The 14886-nt window shown below is 49.2% G+C and overlaps 5 protein-coding genes across 5 annotated transcripts; all 5 read left to right on the top strand.

The window, feature by feature from the left end:
• Positions 1-542: 542 nt before the first annotated feature.
• On the top strand, positions 543-1607 carry J7T55_001450 (uncharacterized protein; the record flags this gene model as incomplete). The annotated part of the gene is made up of 4 exons (XM_053145546.1): positions 543-872; positions 947-1131; positions 1207-1427; positions 1498-1607. 4 exons carry the CDS (start codon positions 543-545, stop codon positions 1605-1607), a joined length of 846 nt encoding a protein of 281 aa, XP_052991712.1.
• A 1643-nt stretch (positions 1608-3250) lies between these two features.
• J7T55_001449 (uncharacterized protein) lies at positions 3251-4827 on the top strand (the record flags this gene model as incomplete). The annotated part of the gene is made up of 2 exons (XM_053145545.1): positions 3251-3355; positions 3424-4827. 2 exons carry the CDS (start codon positions 3251-3253, stop codon positions 4825-4827), a joined length of 1509 nt encoding a protein of 502 aa, XP_052991711.1.
• Positions 4828-7235: 2408 nt separating this feature from the next.
• Positions 7236-7859, top strand: J7T55_001448 (uncharacterized protein; the record flags this gene model as incomplete). The annotated part of the gene is made up of 2 exons (XM_053145544.1): positions 7236-7267; positions 7439-7859. 2 exons carry the CDS (start codon positions 7236-7238, stop codon positions 7857-7859), a joined length of 453 nt encoding a protein of 150 aa, XP_052991710.1.
• Positions 7860-9012: 1153 nt separating this feature from the next.
• On the top strand, positions 9013-9885 carry J7T55_001447 (uncharacterized protein; the record flags this gene model as incomplete). Its single annotated transcript, XM_053145543.1, has 3 exons — positions 9013-9275; positions 9465-9627; positions 9781-9885. The coding sequence occupies 3 exons, from the start codon at positions 9013-9015 to the stop codon at positions 9883-9885; spliced, it is 531 nt and encodes a 176-aa protein (XP_052991709.1).
• A 2133-nt stretch (positions 9886-12018) lies between these two features.
• On the top strand, positions 12019-14505 carry J7T55_001446 (uncharacterized protein; the record flags this gene model as incomplete). Its single annotated transcript, XM_053145542.1, has 4 exons — positions 12019-12168; positions 12469-12521; positions 13141-13385; positions 13469-14505. The coding sequence occupies 4 exons, from the start codon at positions 12019-12021 to the stop codon at positions 14503-14505; spliced, it is 1485 nt and encodes a 494-aa protein (XP_052991708.1).
• Between the last annotated feature and the right edge of the window lie 381 nt (positions 14506-14886).

Here is a 14886-nt window from a genome sequence, read left to right as displayed (position 1 = left end):
GGTATAAAAAATGAATTTGGTTTGTCTTAGGATTTAAGTGTACCAGGACAGCGCGGACCCTTTTCTAAATAGCCCTATCATTATTGATATCGTCAGCAAGCCCTATAAGGCTCTGGAGCCGAGACAGTTGTGACTTGGCGACTTTCTGCATGCAGTATAAGTCCTGCACATCACCGTTAGCCCCCAAAAGGACCAGGTTACACGGCACGAACGGGGAACGTAGCCAAGCGCGCTTCTCTCATCGGTGTAACATCCATCAGCCGATTTGCAGCATCAGGTGCCCAACCATGCGATAACGGGCAGGTCTTTTGAGACAAAATACCCATGTTCAACATGTGATTGGGGGAACATGTTTTGGGGGCCGAAGACGTCTGCCTAGGTGTCTATGGCGAGTGTGTGACACCCAAAAATGATTCTGTTGTTACATCCGAAAAGAATGAGCATAGGATAGTTGAACACTCTTCCCTCCCAAAGCTCGACGACCAGCACTATCTTTTCTCCACCGAGTCATTTTCACCCTCTTTCAGCTTAGATTACAGATCATGAAGCAGGCGTCAGTGCAATTCCTCAAGGGGATCCCGCTCTACGAGGAAGAAAAGCCATTCCAAATATTCGGCGATCTCCTCCCAGACGCAACAGATCAACGCAAAACCAACTTGGTCTGGGAGGAAAAGCAGATTCCCATACGTAACATTCGGGACGATGCTCAAGGATTTCAGCTTGACTCCCACGGGTTCACCACTCGCCGTTTGCCAGGGTTCACAGATTTGCTAGACAGAGAAACAATCACAGGAAAATACATACCAGCTATCAAAGACATGCTGAAGACGGAACTTCAAGATGTCGGAACAGTATTTGTCTTCGATTGGAGAGTAGGCACAACGGATCATTCTTTCTATAAAATACCCAAATAAACTCAGATTGTTTGCTCATGATCACGTTCCAGATCCGAGAAAGCCGCAATCAGATGGAGGCGGGGAGCAAGATCAACTTCGGCGATCAGACTCAGCCTCTACTCCCTAGCAATTATGCGCACGTCGACACGAGTCCAATTTCCGTGATCCAGAGGATCCGAGAAAGCTTTCCAAACGATTCGGGAAGCATTTTGCGGCAGCGTGTTAGGGCTGTAAAGTAAAAGCAATCCTCTCTTTGCATTACTACGGTAGCATTATCTCAAGGTTAACTCAGGGCTAATTATGATCACAGTGTATGGAAGCCGCTAGCAAATCCTGTCGACGAATGGGCATTGGCAGTATGTGATGGAACTAGCGTGAACCCCGATGATTTGGCGGAGACGGACTCGATTCGCCAAGGAAACATCACCACACATTACTACGTCCGATACGATGCAGGACAGAGGTGGTATTTCTTGGATCGGCAGACCCCGGACGAGGCTTTGATATTCAAGCACTTTGACTCGAAGCCTGGTATTGAAGCACCCTGTACGGATTTCTTATCGGATCCCAGTAAAAAGTGTGCAATGCTGACTTCTAACAGATGCACTCCACTCCAGCATCAAACAGCTGTGGACAGAGCAGGATCCCAAGCCTAGACGGAGCATTGAGGTCCGCACACTGATTTTCTCAGACGTTGTCGATGTCCCCTGAGTATTAAAAGTACTTATTCCAGAAATCTTAGCTTCCAAATCAATTTCTTCAAAGCTCCCGCATATTCCTCCCGTCGTTCATCCCAAGTCCTAGCGTGACTGTGCCTGAAATCACAAGTAAGCATGCAGTGCTTCTCCAGGACGGTTCGTGCATCGGAGAGTGATCTTGGCCGCCTTCCCCGTTGGCACCATGTCAGCGTTGTTGTGATAATTCCTGTAGTCAGAGTCACATTTCCTCCTTGAATATCGTCATCTCACTGGGCTGCTCGCTTTCTTGGCGTGTGTGAGGCTCTTTAAGTGGCTTACCACAAGTTCTGACAGGAGCGCCAAACCAGCCGGCTAACCGTTGGTGGCTGCGATGCGTATGCAGCCTACGCACCACCGTTGCAGGGCTTAGCGGCTGGGGGCCAACACCTATACCACACCAGGGCATAATATGCGACCAGCCGAGTCCCCTAGATGTCTGGGACAAAAGAGCTGAAGTCCGAGGAATAACGCCGAGTCGATCACTCTTATCATCACACAACAGCAACATGGTACCAGTGTGACCAACGGAACACGGCGCTTCCTGCTCGCACCCCCCTCCCTAAAGCGGCCTGCCATGTTGAGAATTGAGTGCCGACTACATGAGGCGCAGCCAGAAGCCCGCCAATAGCCATTGATTGTTTGATTTCATATCGGTTGGTTCTGCATATGCACCCTCAATCTCAACCCCTGTGCCGCGTTCTTTTAAATCCCACAAGGCGTAGAGCCGATGCGTACTTAGGTACGTACCTATGTGAGTTCCGTCTTGGCAGCCATGCCCACCCAGATTGGCCTAGGGACCTCTAGGCAGCCGGAACGACGATCGGCTGCTATCGAGATCACTTGAAACCCTGTTGTTGAGGCAACTGTGATTATTTGGTGTCTGGCAGACAACTTTGAAGAGAAAGGAATGCCGTGGAGATCTTCGAAGCGGGCGATGACCAGACCCCCATGAGCACGGAAGGCCAAGCTATGTCGCGAGCCATCCGTTTGCGCTCTAATTTGGTTGCTATCTGTTTGGTTTTGTGGGGGTCATAGCTGACCTCGATTCGGCATAGGCGACGGGAGAGGCGCGGGAAGAGAGAATGTGACACCCTCTAATAAATCTGACAGGTCAGACCAGTTGACCCTGATGTAGTTAGCCGTCCGGTGACGGAAGCGAATACCACTTAATATCAAAAGTACCAACTCGCCCGCGCAAATACCGTGCAGCTCAGACTTGCATCCGGATACGAAGCGCAGTCTGAGCCAGGCTGGAGCAGAATGGTCCCTCCAACGACATTTTCACCCATTTGTACACGTTAACTTGAAAGAGCCGCTGTTGGGGCAATTGGCGCGAGTGGAACATTGGCGACGCCTCCATCTTCGGTTGCCTCCTCTTCTACCTCTCCCTTGCTGCCTGCTGACTGTGCCAGTCCATCTGACAGTCAGCACCACATGTGGGTTGCGCAGCAGTACTGGGCAAAGTAGACCAAACCACACGGAAGCATCTGAAAGTCCTCAGCGGACGCAGCACTTCCTCCTTCGCGGCGCGTTCCTCGACCGATTGAAGCAGTAGACACGTTCTTTCCCTTCATTCTCCTTTCTCACTTTGCTGCTCCTTTGGACCAGTCTGTCGAAATGGAGGCAACGCCGGCAGAGCTAGAAAGCTTGGCCCATCTAGATGACAGGCACCAGGCGCCGCCTCCGAAGAAAGACGTCGAGGTGACGAACTTGGTCAACCCAGTGAGCATCTTCTGACACTGTGAATATCAGTTGTTTGCAGCAGCAGCACTGACTTCTCGACGACCCAGACCGCCGCGGAAGAGAACGACGCCCCTCGTTGGGACCCCAAGAACTGGCCTCTGACCAAGAAATGGACAGCAACACTTCTCCTTTCGGCCTTCGCCTTCTTGCAGCCTCTCTCTGAGACCATGCTTTCTCCGGTCGAGAAGAACATTTCCAGAGATCTCCACATCATACATGCATACGATTGGCTGCTAGTCAATTCCTTGATCCTGATTGGCATCGGTCTGGCTCCGCTGATACTGGCACCAATGTCAGAGGTGTATGGCCGGAAGCCCGTTCTCATCATTGGTAGCATCATCTTCGTCGTTTGGAATACAGGATGTGGAGCAGCGAGGACGTTGGGCCAGATGCTAGCCTTCAGGCTACTCTCAGGTTTCGGAGCGTCAGTTGCTGACGCCCTCGCGGGCGGACTCATGGGTGATCTCTGGCGGGCCGAGGAGAGGGGAAAGGCATTTGCCATCTTCATGGCTGCACCACTCATGGGGCCTGCACTCGGTCCTATCTGCGGCGCTTTCATATCCGAGGGAATCGACTGGCGATGGGTCTTCTGGATCATCTCCATTGCTTCCGCTGTCACCATCGCCCTCGCGATCGTCTTCCTCCGCGAGACATATCTGCCGAAGCTCAAGGAAGTCCGCGCTCGCAAACAGTCAGAGTCGTCGGATGGCGAGCAAACAGGAGACAAGCCAAAAGCGAAAGAGAAGTTCATCATGGACATGCGCATAAACCTGCAGCGGCCACTGCGCATGCTCGCCACCCAGGTCATCATACAGCTCTTGGCTGGCTACATGGCCATCCTCTACGGGACCATGTTTCTTTTCCTGTTCATGTACCCCACCATGTGGACTCAGCAGTACAATCAGTCCGTGAGGATTGGAAGTCTCAACTACATATCCTTCGCGATAGGACTCATTATCGGCGTCAACATCGCTGGCCGACTCAGCGATCGTGTCTACTCCCGATTCAAGGCCCGCAACGGTGGCGTCGGCCGCCCCGAATTTCGCATTCCCACCATGGCCATCGGCACAGCTCTCGTCCCAATTGGCCTGCTATGGTGGGGATGGTCCGGCCAACAGAAAGTACACTGGATTGTGCCCAACCTGGGCAGCCTGGTGTTCGCCGCAGGTGTCTACATGTGTTCCGGCAGCGTCTCTGTCTACACCATCGATGCCTACACGCAATACGCCGCGTCCGCGGTGTCGACCAATCTCGTGGCACGAAGCCTTTCTGCTGCTCTGTTCCCACTTTTCGCTCCTTACATGTTCAACGCGCTGGGTTTTGGCCTCGGCGCAACGGCGCTGGCGGGAGGATTTGCGGTCATTGGTACTGCTGTTGTCGTGGTTCTGTGGTTCTACGGTGACAGGCTCAGGGCTCGCAGCCCTTACTGCGCTGCTGAGCGGGAGGATTAGTGGTAGAGGCACGGAGGGGGGTTACTGGGTCCAGCTAGAGAGAGCAACATCCGAGTGGCCTTGGTAGATGGACATTTACCAACTGCTCAGCACCCGACCCTTTTATCTTACATAGTTTTTAACGTCGCGATAGACCCGAAAAAGTAGCTGCCACCACAGCGAGGATAGGATTAGACTACTTGAGTCTCTGAAGTAGTAGACTTAGAAGGGAATATGATCTCCAAAGATTTTCTGATCAACAGTCTTCCTACATTACTCGAGATCTTCGATGTCATCCTTAAGTACGCTCGACACCCTGTCCTCGATTTGAATGTACATCAATTTATATAACAAAGCGATGCGTCTTGAGCACTCAGTATCCCCCCTCCCAATTCCCTGATTGGTAAGTTTTGTCTTCGAGAAGGGGTTCCAACACACTTTCGAATTCTTGACCATTCGTCGATCAGGGAATTTTAGGAAGCCATTCGATCCCGGGCAGCGCTTCTGGTGTTGTTGGCATACCAGATGCCTGCCAACGGGTCTAAAATAATTTAGCCAACGATTGAAGATCAGGGTAAATTTCAATGAAGCCTTCAAGGACGGCAGAACAAGCTGCTAGAGCGAGCACTCCGGGTCGACGCCTGTCGTAGAAAGCACCGTAACGGGCAAACACAAGGCATGCTGCTTACCTCACTAGTAAAGATGAGCACAAGCTTAACCTTGAGTGTCGTGAAGCGAAGCTCACGATTTATAGTGCCAGAATCAAGACAACACCAGGTCTAAGTTACATAAAAGGCCCCAGGCACCTGGGGCATAGCAGGCAGTTGGTAGATGGAGCATCTTAGCCTTTGTAAATGATCATGGCTCATCTGAGGTGTGGCAATGTCGAAAAGCACCTCAAATTGGCAAAGGATCATTGGCAGAGTCATGCTGTCGTTCCAAGAAAGCGTTCTGCTTGTCTTCTGTCGCAGTCACAGTTGTTGCTGACCAACCATGTACAGTCTGACAAAAATATGATTTATGAACAGACAGAGTTGATCTATTCATGGACTATTATTGATCCTTCACCAATCGTGCATAAGAATTTGTTTGTGGAAGGTTCACCTTCATTTTGTGTCAGAGCTCTGATACGGCCCAGGGTCCAGATTCAGGTCAAATTATTTTTTCTGCTAACACTGGTCTGTGAATCTCTCAGCGAGCTTGCCATCCTCCTTACCCACAAACTTCAAGCAAAAGCCATACATAATCGTAGATTGATCATGGCCTTACGGGAAGAGTCACTCTGAATGAGGTATTCCCCAATTATTTCATGCGTTTTTGGGTTCATGGGCTCCAGCTCTGGAAGCCAATGGCCGCTGTCTGCAGTGTTGCTGGAATTTGGCCGGCACAGGTTGGCAGGCACAGGTTGGCATTCGTAACTTGAAAGTCCTGACAAAAACAGTTGGATGCGTATGGACTGCTCTTAGAGCAGTCTTTGCACTCAGGTTTCTCAAAACATGTTGTGTCCTTTGAGCAACCGATGTACTCCCTGAACTTAACCCAAGCCACAATTTATGGTTGAAGTTTGTCAGGATGCCGCACAGCATAGCCACGCGTGAAACATGGCTATTCACCATCATCTATTCCAAGTGCCGTGTCGTAATTCTCCAGAGGTTTGATACTTTGAGTTCAATTTGCGAATATGAGTGGAATGCTGCGAAGTCTGGCCCAAAATGCCGTCGTCCCCAAGCCGTATACCGGCGAAGGAGTGCCATGATGCGGCGTTTAATCCTAGATCGTCACTCAACTTGAGAGTTGAGTGAGAGCCTTGGGACCATGACTACTACGGTTGCATTTGGAAATATCAAGCTTGAAGAGAATGGCACAACGATTTCCAGCGATGACAGGAAGCTCTTGGTTAGCAACGTCTCCCTTCAAATACAGGAAATCAGTCACCACTACGATTCACCGTTACAAATATTTCCAATATAAAATGCTGACTTTTTTTCGAATAGTCTCAAAGCATTTCAGCCATCAGCTACAGAATAAACTACACAGTTCTGTGCCTGGTCCGTCTTTGAGCACCTCGATCTCTTGTTGAGAACCCGAACTCCACTTTGATCAACTGGGACGGTCATTCTTCAAATGTACAGTGAATTTCCCTCAAAGTCCGCTCTCTCACCCTCCATTTCGATATGGATCGAACTGATATTTGTTAGTGATCCAAAATCTCCAGACGGCCTGACAGCATGGACTTCTGTTGCGGAAGCAGTACAAAGCCGAAGAAGCGCACCCCAAATCATCAGCGACAAGTCACGCAACTGAGACACCTCGGGTATGAAGTCGGCAGCCAACCTACATTGGGTAGGCATCCTCTCGACCCAAACAAATTTATACCCCTTTATCAAGTATGGTACCGTCGCCAGGGCCATTCCCGGAGGCTCATCGCTATGCTCGCTCTTTCCGCCGAGGATCGACTACTGTAAGTCCTAGCACACCGTGTCTCGTGTGACTGGCCGCATTGTGATTGCAGGACCTGGGTCGTATGCCTCAGTAGCACAGTCGCCCAGTCATCTTCGAATCTGTGGGCGAGATTTAGAACGGGCTCCGTTTAGGAAATAATGAATCCACTGCTGATAGGTCACCTGTTCAGGATTGTTACCCAACTCTACACTACTAGAGACACGCGACCTCAGGGCCAAAGACCACTTGCCAGTGACATTCTGCTGGGATTCTGGATAGATATCGCTCAACAAGACCTCACTACATTGCGTGGTATTGTCTTCCAGACTGTTGAAGAGCAGCAGACGAAGGACGCCAGGGACGATGTGTACAGAAATTTAGGCTGGTCGAGATCGACACGAAGGACCCTACATCACAGCAGCGGAGGACTAGAGAAGGAGGAATTCGAAAGGGTTTGCAAAGATTGCAAACTTGGCAGATGCGTGAGAACGATTGTGACCGATTACCCTGCTATGAGGGCCCTCGGTGCTCGAATCAGAAGATTCGAATTCATTCCTCAAAGCGGTCCAGACAACCTTTTTCACCTTAAGGCCACGCTTGAGTATCAGTAGAATGAGGTGATGGAAGGGAGGCTTAGCTAGCTAATTCAATTTTGAGATACCCTAATAATCTATAAATTTATCATGCGCTTTTTTTAAGTCAGGAAATATTTGGTAACATCACAGCGACTCCATGCGTTGGATGATTTCCCAGGTCTCTCGTCCTGCCAACCATATTTTAACACAAAAACCGACAAGATCACTAAGTCTTTAATATGTACTTCCATGGTTCTACATGACTCAACACTGGCTTCTCCATGCGACAACCATTATGCTGATGTGCCTGCCGGTGATACGATGTTTGTAGATGGTTCTTTATGCGCGATTGTAACAAGAGTTGCTTTTGGAATCTACAATTTTAGTAGATGATATCTCTTTAATGTCGAAACTGAGCTCAGCCAGCCTCACGCGGCATTTTGCTATCACTTTTGCCAAGTGACAAGGTTGCACAATGCATTGATTCCCAGAGTGCTTAAGGTTATTCCACGATATGCAAATAGCAAATCCAATGGTTGGACTCACCGCATTCGCAGTGGCATAGAACTATAACCGGTATTCAACACCCCTTACTATATATTATTGAGGACGACTTCCGTTACTAGAGGCGGCCTGGAACTTCTTGACTTTAGGACAGTGCAGAACCATGGCCTATCAATGTTACGAATCCTGCAGATCATAATTAAGCGCAAATCCAAGCATATTTTTTATTATCTCTGTACATACGCCTTTATCATTGCAAGCAGCTAAACAAGGTGACTAGTCTTCAAAGGCAACAAAATGGCGGAGACGTGTCACAGCACAATGTACGACAGGAAGATTCTTGGGTTCCATAACAATCAACAGTCATGGTGAATCTCCTGTTTGCTACGAAGTCTGCCCGTTACAAAGTACCTGTTATAAAATGAACTAAGAGTTCTCGAAACGGCTTTGTACTCCTTTTCAAAGTCGGAGCCAGCACAAACTACCAATTTCCAGGCTGTCTTTACCTGCGTACATTGAAGTCACGTAATCAGGCATAAACCGCATCAACAAAGACTGTTCTTCACCCAAGCTTAAGCAGTAGCACTGTAACGAAACTCCATTCAATAATAACTGCAGTTTTATCATTATCACTTGTTGACCAGTTTCTACCAGCTATTTAGAAGCTCCTAATCCTCCTTTCAAGATGTTCTGTTGCTCTAGCCGGAAGGAAAAGAAGTCTTCGGGGGGCGAGCCAGTCGAATTGGTGCAACAGGTACCCAGGAGCATCCGGCCAGTCCGGCGACTTCAAGAATTTGACTACACTATTACACGACTTGGAGAATTCGAAAACCCGGCCGGAGTTGGTCCACTCCAAATCGACTTTTATGCAGTCTGGTATACCGGACCACTTCCGCCTCCAGATGAGGAAATTGCTATACTCGGTGGCATTAAAGAAAACGGTCAACTGTATGTTTGAGCAAGGTCACAGCCCAGGTTCTAAAGGATATCCGACTTCTCACTTTTTCCCGGTTCTTACTACCCGAACGCTTGACTTGAAAGGAATGTGAATCTGGATTCAGGGCTTTCCAGCGGAGGCATAATTCATTTCGCCTCCGTTGTCTGGTTGCATCATTTACTGATGGACATTATTTACAGGATCATTTCCGAAATCTTTACAACAAGAGATCCTCGACCAGAGCAGCAAAGGCCACGGGCTGCCGATATCTTGCTTGGATTCTGGTGTCATGAGCTTGAAATCCCCGTTGAAGATCTGAAGGGACTATTTTTCGACAACGTCGAGGAAACGACCATGGGAGAGGTAAGAGATGACGCATACGGACTTTTTAGGATGCATCCATCGCGTGCGCTATCCATACGACGCAGGGGGGTCGAGTATGAGGAGGTGCAATCCTTCAACCATATTTATAACGGTAGCAAATTCGGCAAATGTGCGAGAACCATGATAAATCAGAACCAGGAAATGAGGAATTCTGGGACTCAAGTTAAGCGCTTCGATTTCATACCAAAAGTTCACACAGATGGTGCCGAGTATTCTTTCAAAGTTACCTTCGAGTAGACTTGAGCCGTGGCATTGGACGGATGGAATGTGGTCAACGGCGTTCTTGGGAGGATCATACAGCGCATAATTCAATTGCGGGAATCTTGGGGGGGGGGGGGGTGTCGAGGCAAACAGCAATACAAATAGCATGATCGACAATCAATGCTTCGAATTGAGCTTTCCGCCCTGCATCTTCGTGTATCGATTAGAGGACATCAACGTGACCCGACGCGTTGGGCTTCCGTGTATCCTTCCAATTTCTTGCTTAAGCGCCGTAGTAACCCATTCTACATACAAGGCAGACTATCTCGTAAACAATAGCCGAAGTATGGTCATTCGGGTTTGTGCAGAGCAGTGTGAGAGCAGTCAGAGGGTGATATAACGTTCGTAGCCCACGCGGTTCAGCGAGTTCAATTTTCAAAGGAAGAAGGGCTGCTGGTATCCTGGACATTTTTGGATGCTAGAAGAACCGTCTTGAACATGTGTATATTGCATTACACGGATTTTGTCAATGTGTGGGCTGCCTTGTGCCTGGATCTGTATTGACTCCCCTTCCTTCCCGGATCCCATCCATCTTTGGTGCCCAACCCCGTATTTATCAAACCAAATGAAACAGTTCCATAAACTTCAAAGCTCTTCACAGGTACAGCTTATCATTTTGAGCTTCAAAACTTGATCATATACTGCTTTCGGCGCTTTTTGATGAATAGAGTTGAGACAGGCAAATGGCATCTTTTACGTAGCAGGATGACATCTTTGACCCAAGGTCAGGCTACTCTTGACTGAAAGAAACAAGGATATTGGATCCCATACGTGATTCTGAATGTGTGAATCACAATCCCATGAATTTAGAACTCTTTTGAAGGCGGGAAGAGGTCTCTCAATCACAGAGTTACAAAGGAGACGAAGCTTGACACGCAACAGGTCGGCGAGGACAGCATTAGAGCATATGAAATATGTGACCACAAGCTCTTGGTGACCTCCGGGAGGAGTTGTTCATCTCAGTCTCAAGAGCAGCGTTCTCATCATCAGGGACTCACTCAGTACCGTGAGTAACTGTAAATATTTGTCCTATATAAACCGAACGATTCTGTTCCAAAGCAGCTTTTCGACTTCCTTGGGGCTTAATTGCAGCATTCATTATACTTTTCGTGTCCTATCTGCTTATAGACGTCGAAAGATTTCCATCATCAGCAAAGCCCGCCCCGAATTCCAGCTTAACCAACAGTGTTGAACTGAGTACAGCAAACAAATCCAAGTCTGATCCTACTCACACTTTGACTAATAATATTTGATAACCAAGGAGATCTCGGTTCTGCTCTCTTCTCAACATGGGGAATTGCTTCTCGAACGAGAAGACTCCAAGAACCCGAACCCGACCACTTCGAACACTTGAAGAGTTGGGATACATTGTGGAGCCACTTGGGCTCGCCAACAACTCCACGCAACTTGCGGAAATACCGCGCCGTATCAATCGTTATGCGATCTACAATGACGGACGATATGGGGGTTCTGAGGAAGAAATTGCTATGCTCGAGGCATCGGTGCCGGATGGTTTACTGTATTTAAGCGCATTTCATACCTTGAGCCCAACAATTTATGGACGGTCGACCTTCGCCTCTTTCCCTTGTTCTAAAGCGATCACATCCACTATTATGCATGATCACAGATCCGGAGCCATATATCAGGTACTACTTACCTGAAGAATAAGGTGTTGTTAATCTTTCTTGGATTATCCGTTAACAACGAATCTGTGCAGAGTTATCCGTGAAATCTTTACCGTTAGAGACCCCCGGCCGAAAGGGGACAGACCATTGGCCGCTGATATTCTTCTGGGCTTCTGGTGTCGTTATCTCCAACAAAGTATCAATTCTCTGAAGAGACTGTATTTCGTGAGGGTGAGAGAAGCTACTTTGTCCAACAGGAGGCAGGCTATTTATAATCGTTCTCGAAAGGACGTGTCAGAGGGGCTGTGTATAAAACGTGCAGGAAGATCAAGTCAAGAAAAGCGTTGTTTTGATATATTTCTTGACGAGGTCAAGTTCGGCCAATGTGCTGAAACTATGGTGAATGAGAACGTGGAGATGAGGCAGGCCAAGACAAAGATAAAACAATTCGAATTCACACCACCAACAAACGACATTGGCGACTATGACTTCATCGTTACCTTCGAGCGGGCTTCGGACCATCACACTGGAGGAAGCGGAGGGCATGGACGCCACAGAGCGCATGGACGGAGCGGAGGGCATGGACGGCGGAGACATCATTGACGATGACTTTTGGAAGATCACAGAGCGCATGGTTCGTTTCGATGATTATTTCGGATTCATGGGCCAGATACCAATATAAGTGACGAAATCAATAGGAAGCTTGCTTTTGGTTCTCTTTCGGTTTTTTTTTTTGGGGGGGGGGTTGGTTTGGTATCGGGGTTTTTCGTGGATTTCCTTTCTTTCAAAAACAAAAATAAACAAAAATAATTATGAGCTCTGTGTCTTCTTGTACTACGAGCAAAATGATGTAAATGTGAAATGTGATCACATGTACCGGCCTTCCACGTATCATATGCACAACTGAACGTATCCGGTATTCACATGTATGCAGAAGGCTCTCGCGTCACCGCCAATGGCAAGACAATCGTCGTTCTGTGCAGAGCAGTGCGATAGCAGTCAGCAGACGTCATGACCATAGTAGTCGACGTTTTCTGCTTAGGCCGTGGAAGCACCAAACGAATCAGGGAGACTGAGTACCCCCAAACTTTCTGCGGACTGAGAAATTTGGCTTGAGGGTGTTTTGTGCCGGCCGGGCTGCCTTGTGCTCTGAAAATTAGCGCCCCCTTCCCCGGGCGGCCAAAAGAAATCTGTCTCCCTTCACTCGGCCTGGATCTCTACACACTCACACATTTCGTTGTCATTAGTTATTGTTGGATTTAAAATTTGGCAGTGCACATATCTCCAGGCTGTTGATATTCTTTCCTTGTTGCCTCCCAACGCTCAGGACATATCCTGGCTGTGCTGACTAATCACAGCTTGCGTTATTCAACGACGCGTTGCGTCCAGCTTGGCTTGTGCTCAATCTCATCCGACGCGGATCATTCCCTCGACGTATCTGTCAGACTCAAACCACTTCAATCATACATTACAGAAATCATCTTTTCCATGCGTGTCTCGGCTTTTTCTACTACTTAACCACCATGGCCGATGTAAGTGCCGTCTCAAGAAGGCACTGGCAGCGGCTGATGCGAGCGGCGGCGCCGTCATGCTCACATCTGCTCAGCCGTGAGAGAAGGTGGTTTTCCGACAGGCCGCAGGCGGTATCCCCCGGACTGCCTACTCCTCCTCTAGGTCCCATTCGAAAGGAAGACGAATGGGTGCCCAGAAACGTCGGAAAGGTGATTAGGATCATCAATCCCAAGTCTCTGGTCGAGTGCAAAGAACGAGTGGGCATCGTCGCCTCCGAAATTGAATGTCTCTGTAGCTGGAATATCGCTACTCGACCCAGTCCAGCCATAGTTGTCCCTGGTGAGTGACGCCTCAGCTGTCATCGGTAAATTCCAACTTGTGTAGTGCCACATGGGGCTAACCGCAACACTCAAATCACGAAGGCGACGTAAGGAGGCCAGTTCCTCGAGGCCGGCCGCTCGCAGATGCCAGCGATAGCGACCCCTCGTCTAAGTCGCTGTCCAGGGACGGGCCCGAGTCCAAGAAAGACCGGTGGAACACCTGGATGGATACTTTTGTCGCTTTGTTAGCCATGAAACCGGATCTCACACTCAACAATGTGGACATCATGGCTGATGCTAATGCCCTTGTTTATCTGTTCGGGATTGCCCAGAGCAACGTTGGAGCACTTTTCGCTTTTCCTAGGAAACAAGCGTTCGCTTTTGACTTGTCACTGTTTAATGACACCCTGGTAATCCAACAACGAGGAGATCCAATCTCGCCCCCCGTGGGCGGTGGTAGGTGGGATCATTACGAAACAGCGACCACCCCAATTCTCGGGACCCATGACAGTTCTCATCACAGCCAATTGCTGCGCTACAACATAGGGCCGCTATCTTGCATAGTGCGAGTAGTTGTCAATGGCTCCGTGCAAGGTTTGCCGACCTCGAACCGTTCTCCCGAACCGCGACAGACCTTGACACTCCACGGCGTGGAGGTCATCCCCGCCGGGCACGGCGTCTCACCGGCCAGTACGTTCAAGGTCCGAATTCGCAATCGCCCGGACAATGATACATTGTGGAAGAGAGAACATGAACGCCTGAAGAGAATGGACATGCGTGGGTGGCTCGCAGGCCAGACCAGGGTCGGCCTTGTCGACATGCGCCCTGCGCTTCCGGGTGCCCCAGAGGGACCGGCAGGCTCATGGACTAATGCTCAAAGGCTCATGGTGATTGAAATGGGGGACAGAATCACGAGATTCGAGAAGGAGAGACAGAGCACCCTACGTCGGTTCGCGACTCTCTTGGAAACGTTGCGGGATACGGTCCAGGCACACGGCGGACCCTGTGTTGCTGTTCACTATCGGACAGAGAAAAAGACTGGCAATGGAAGAAAAAATACCCTGCTACATATATACAGCGCCGGCCCAGAGGAACTCCCTGTGCTCTTAGAGTGGCAAAAAGAGCAATTTTGGTCCTAGAAGACTGCCGTACGGCGGTAGGCGGATTGGTTGGGGGTTTGAGGTGGGGTTACCACATCTGGAAAGGCTGGTTGTGCCGAAGTCAATTCCAGCACCGCGGTGAAGCCGGTCTCTGAAGTATCGAGGTGTACCCTCCATTCGGTGGGGGCAACGGCGTTGAAGAGCATCAGTGCTTACTTTGCACAGGCTTGTCTGTCACCGTTGTGACTAGCAAGACTCACCATCTAGGCTGGAGAGCATCTCAATGCACAATAGACACAGATGTATTTAATCATAGAGACACATATACTGGTACTACGCTCGAACCGAATAAGGAAATATCCAACGCCGTGTCTAATAGCGATCCACGAGCGAACTGACAACAAGAAGACCAACCCCCCT

The sequence above is a fragment of the Diaporthe amygdali genome (assembly GCF_026229845.1).
Source record: "Diaporthe amygdali strain CAA958 chromosome Unknown NODE_21_length_814164_cov_65_183785, whole genome shotgun sequence".
Taxonomy (NCBI): domain Eukaryota; kingdom Fungi; phylum Ascomycota; class Sordariomycetes; order Diaporthales; family Diaporthaceae; genus Diaporthe; species Diaporthe amygdali.
Note: the sequence above shows the minus strand (reverse complement) of the source record. Positions and strands in the feature narration are given on the sequence as shown.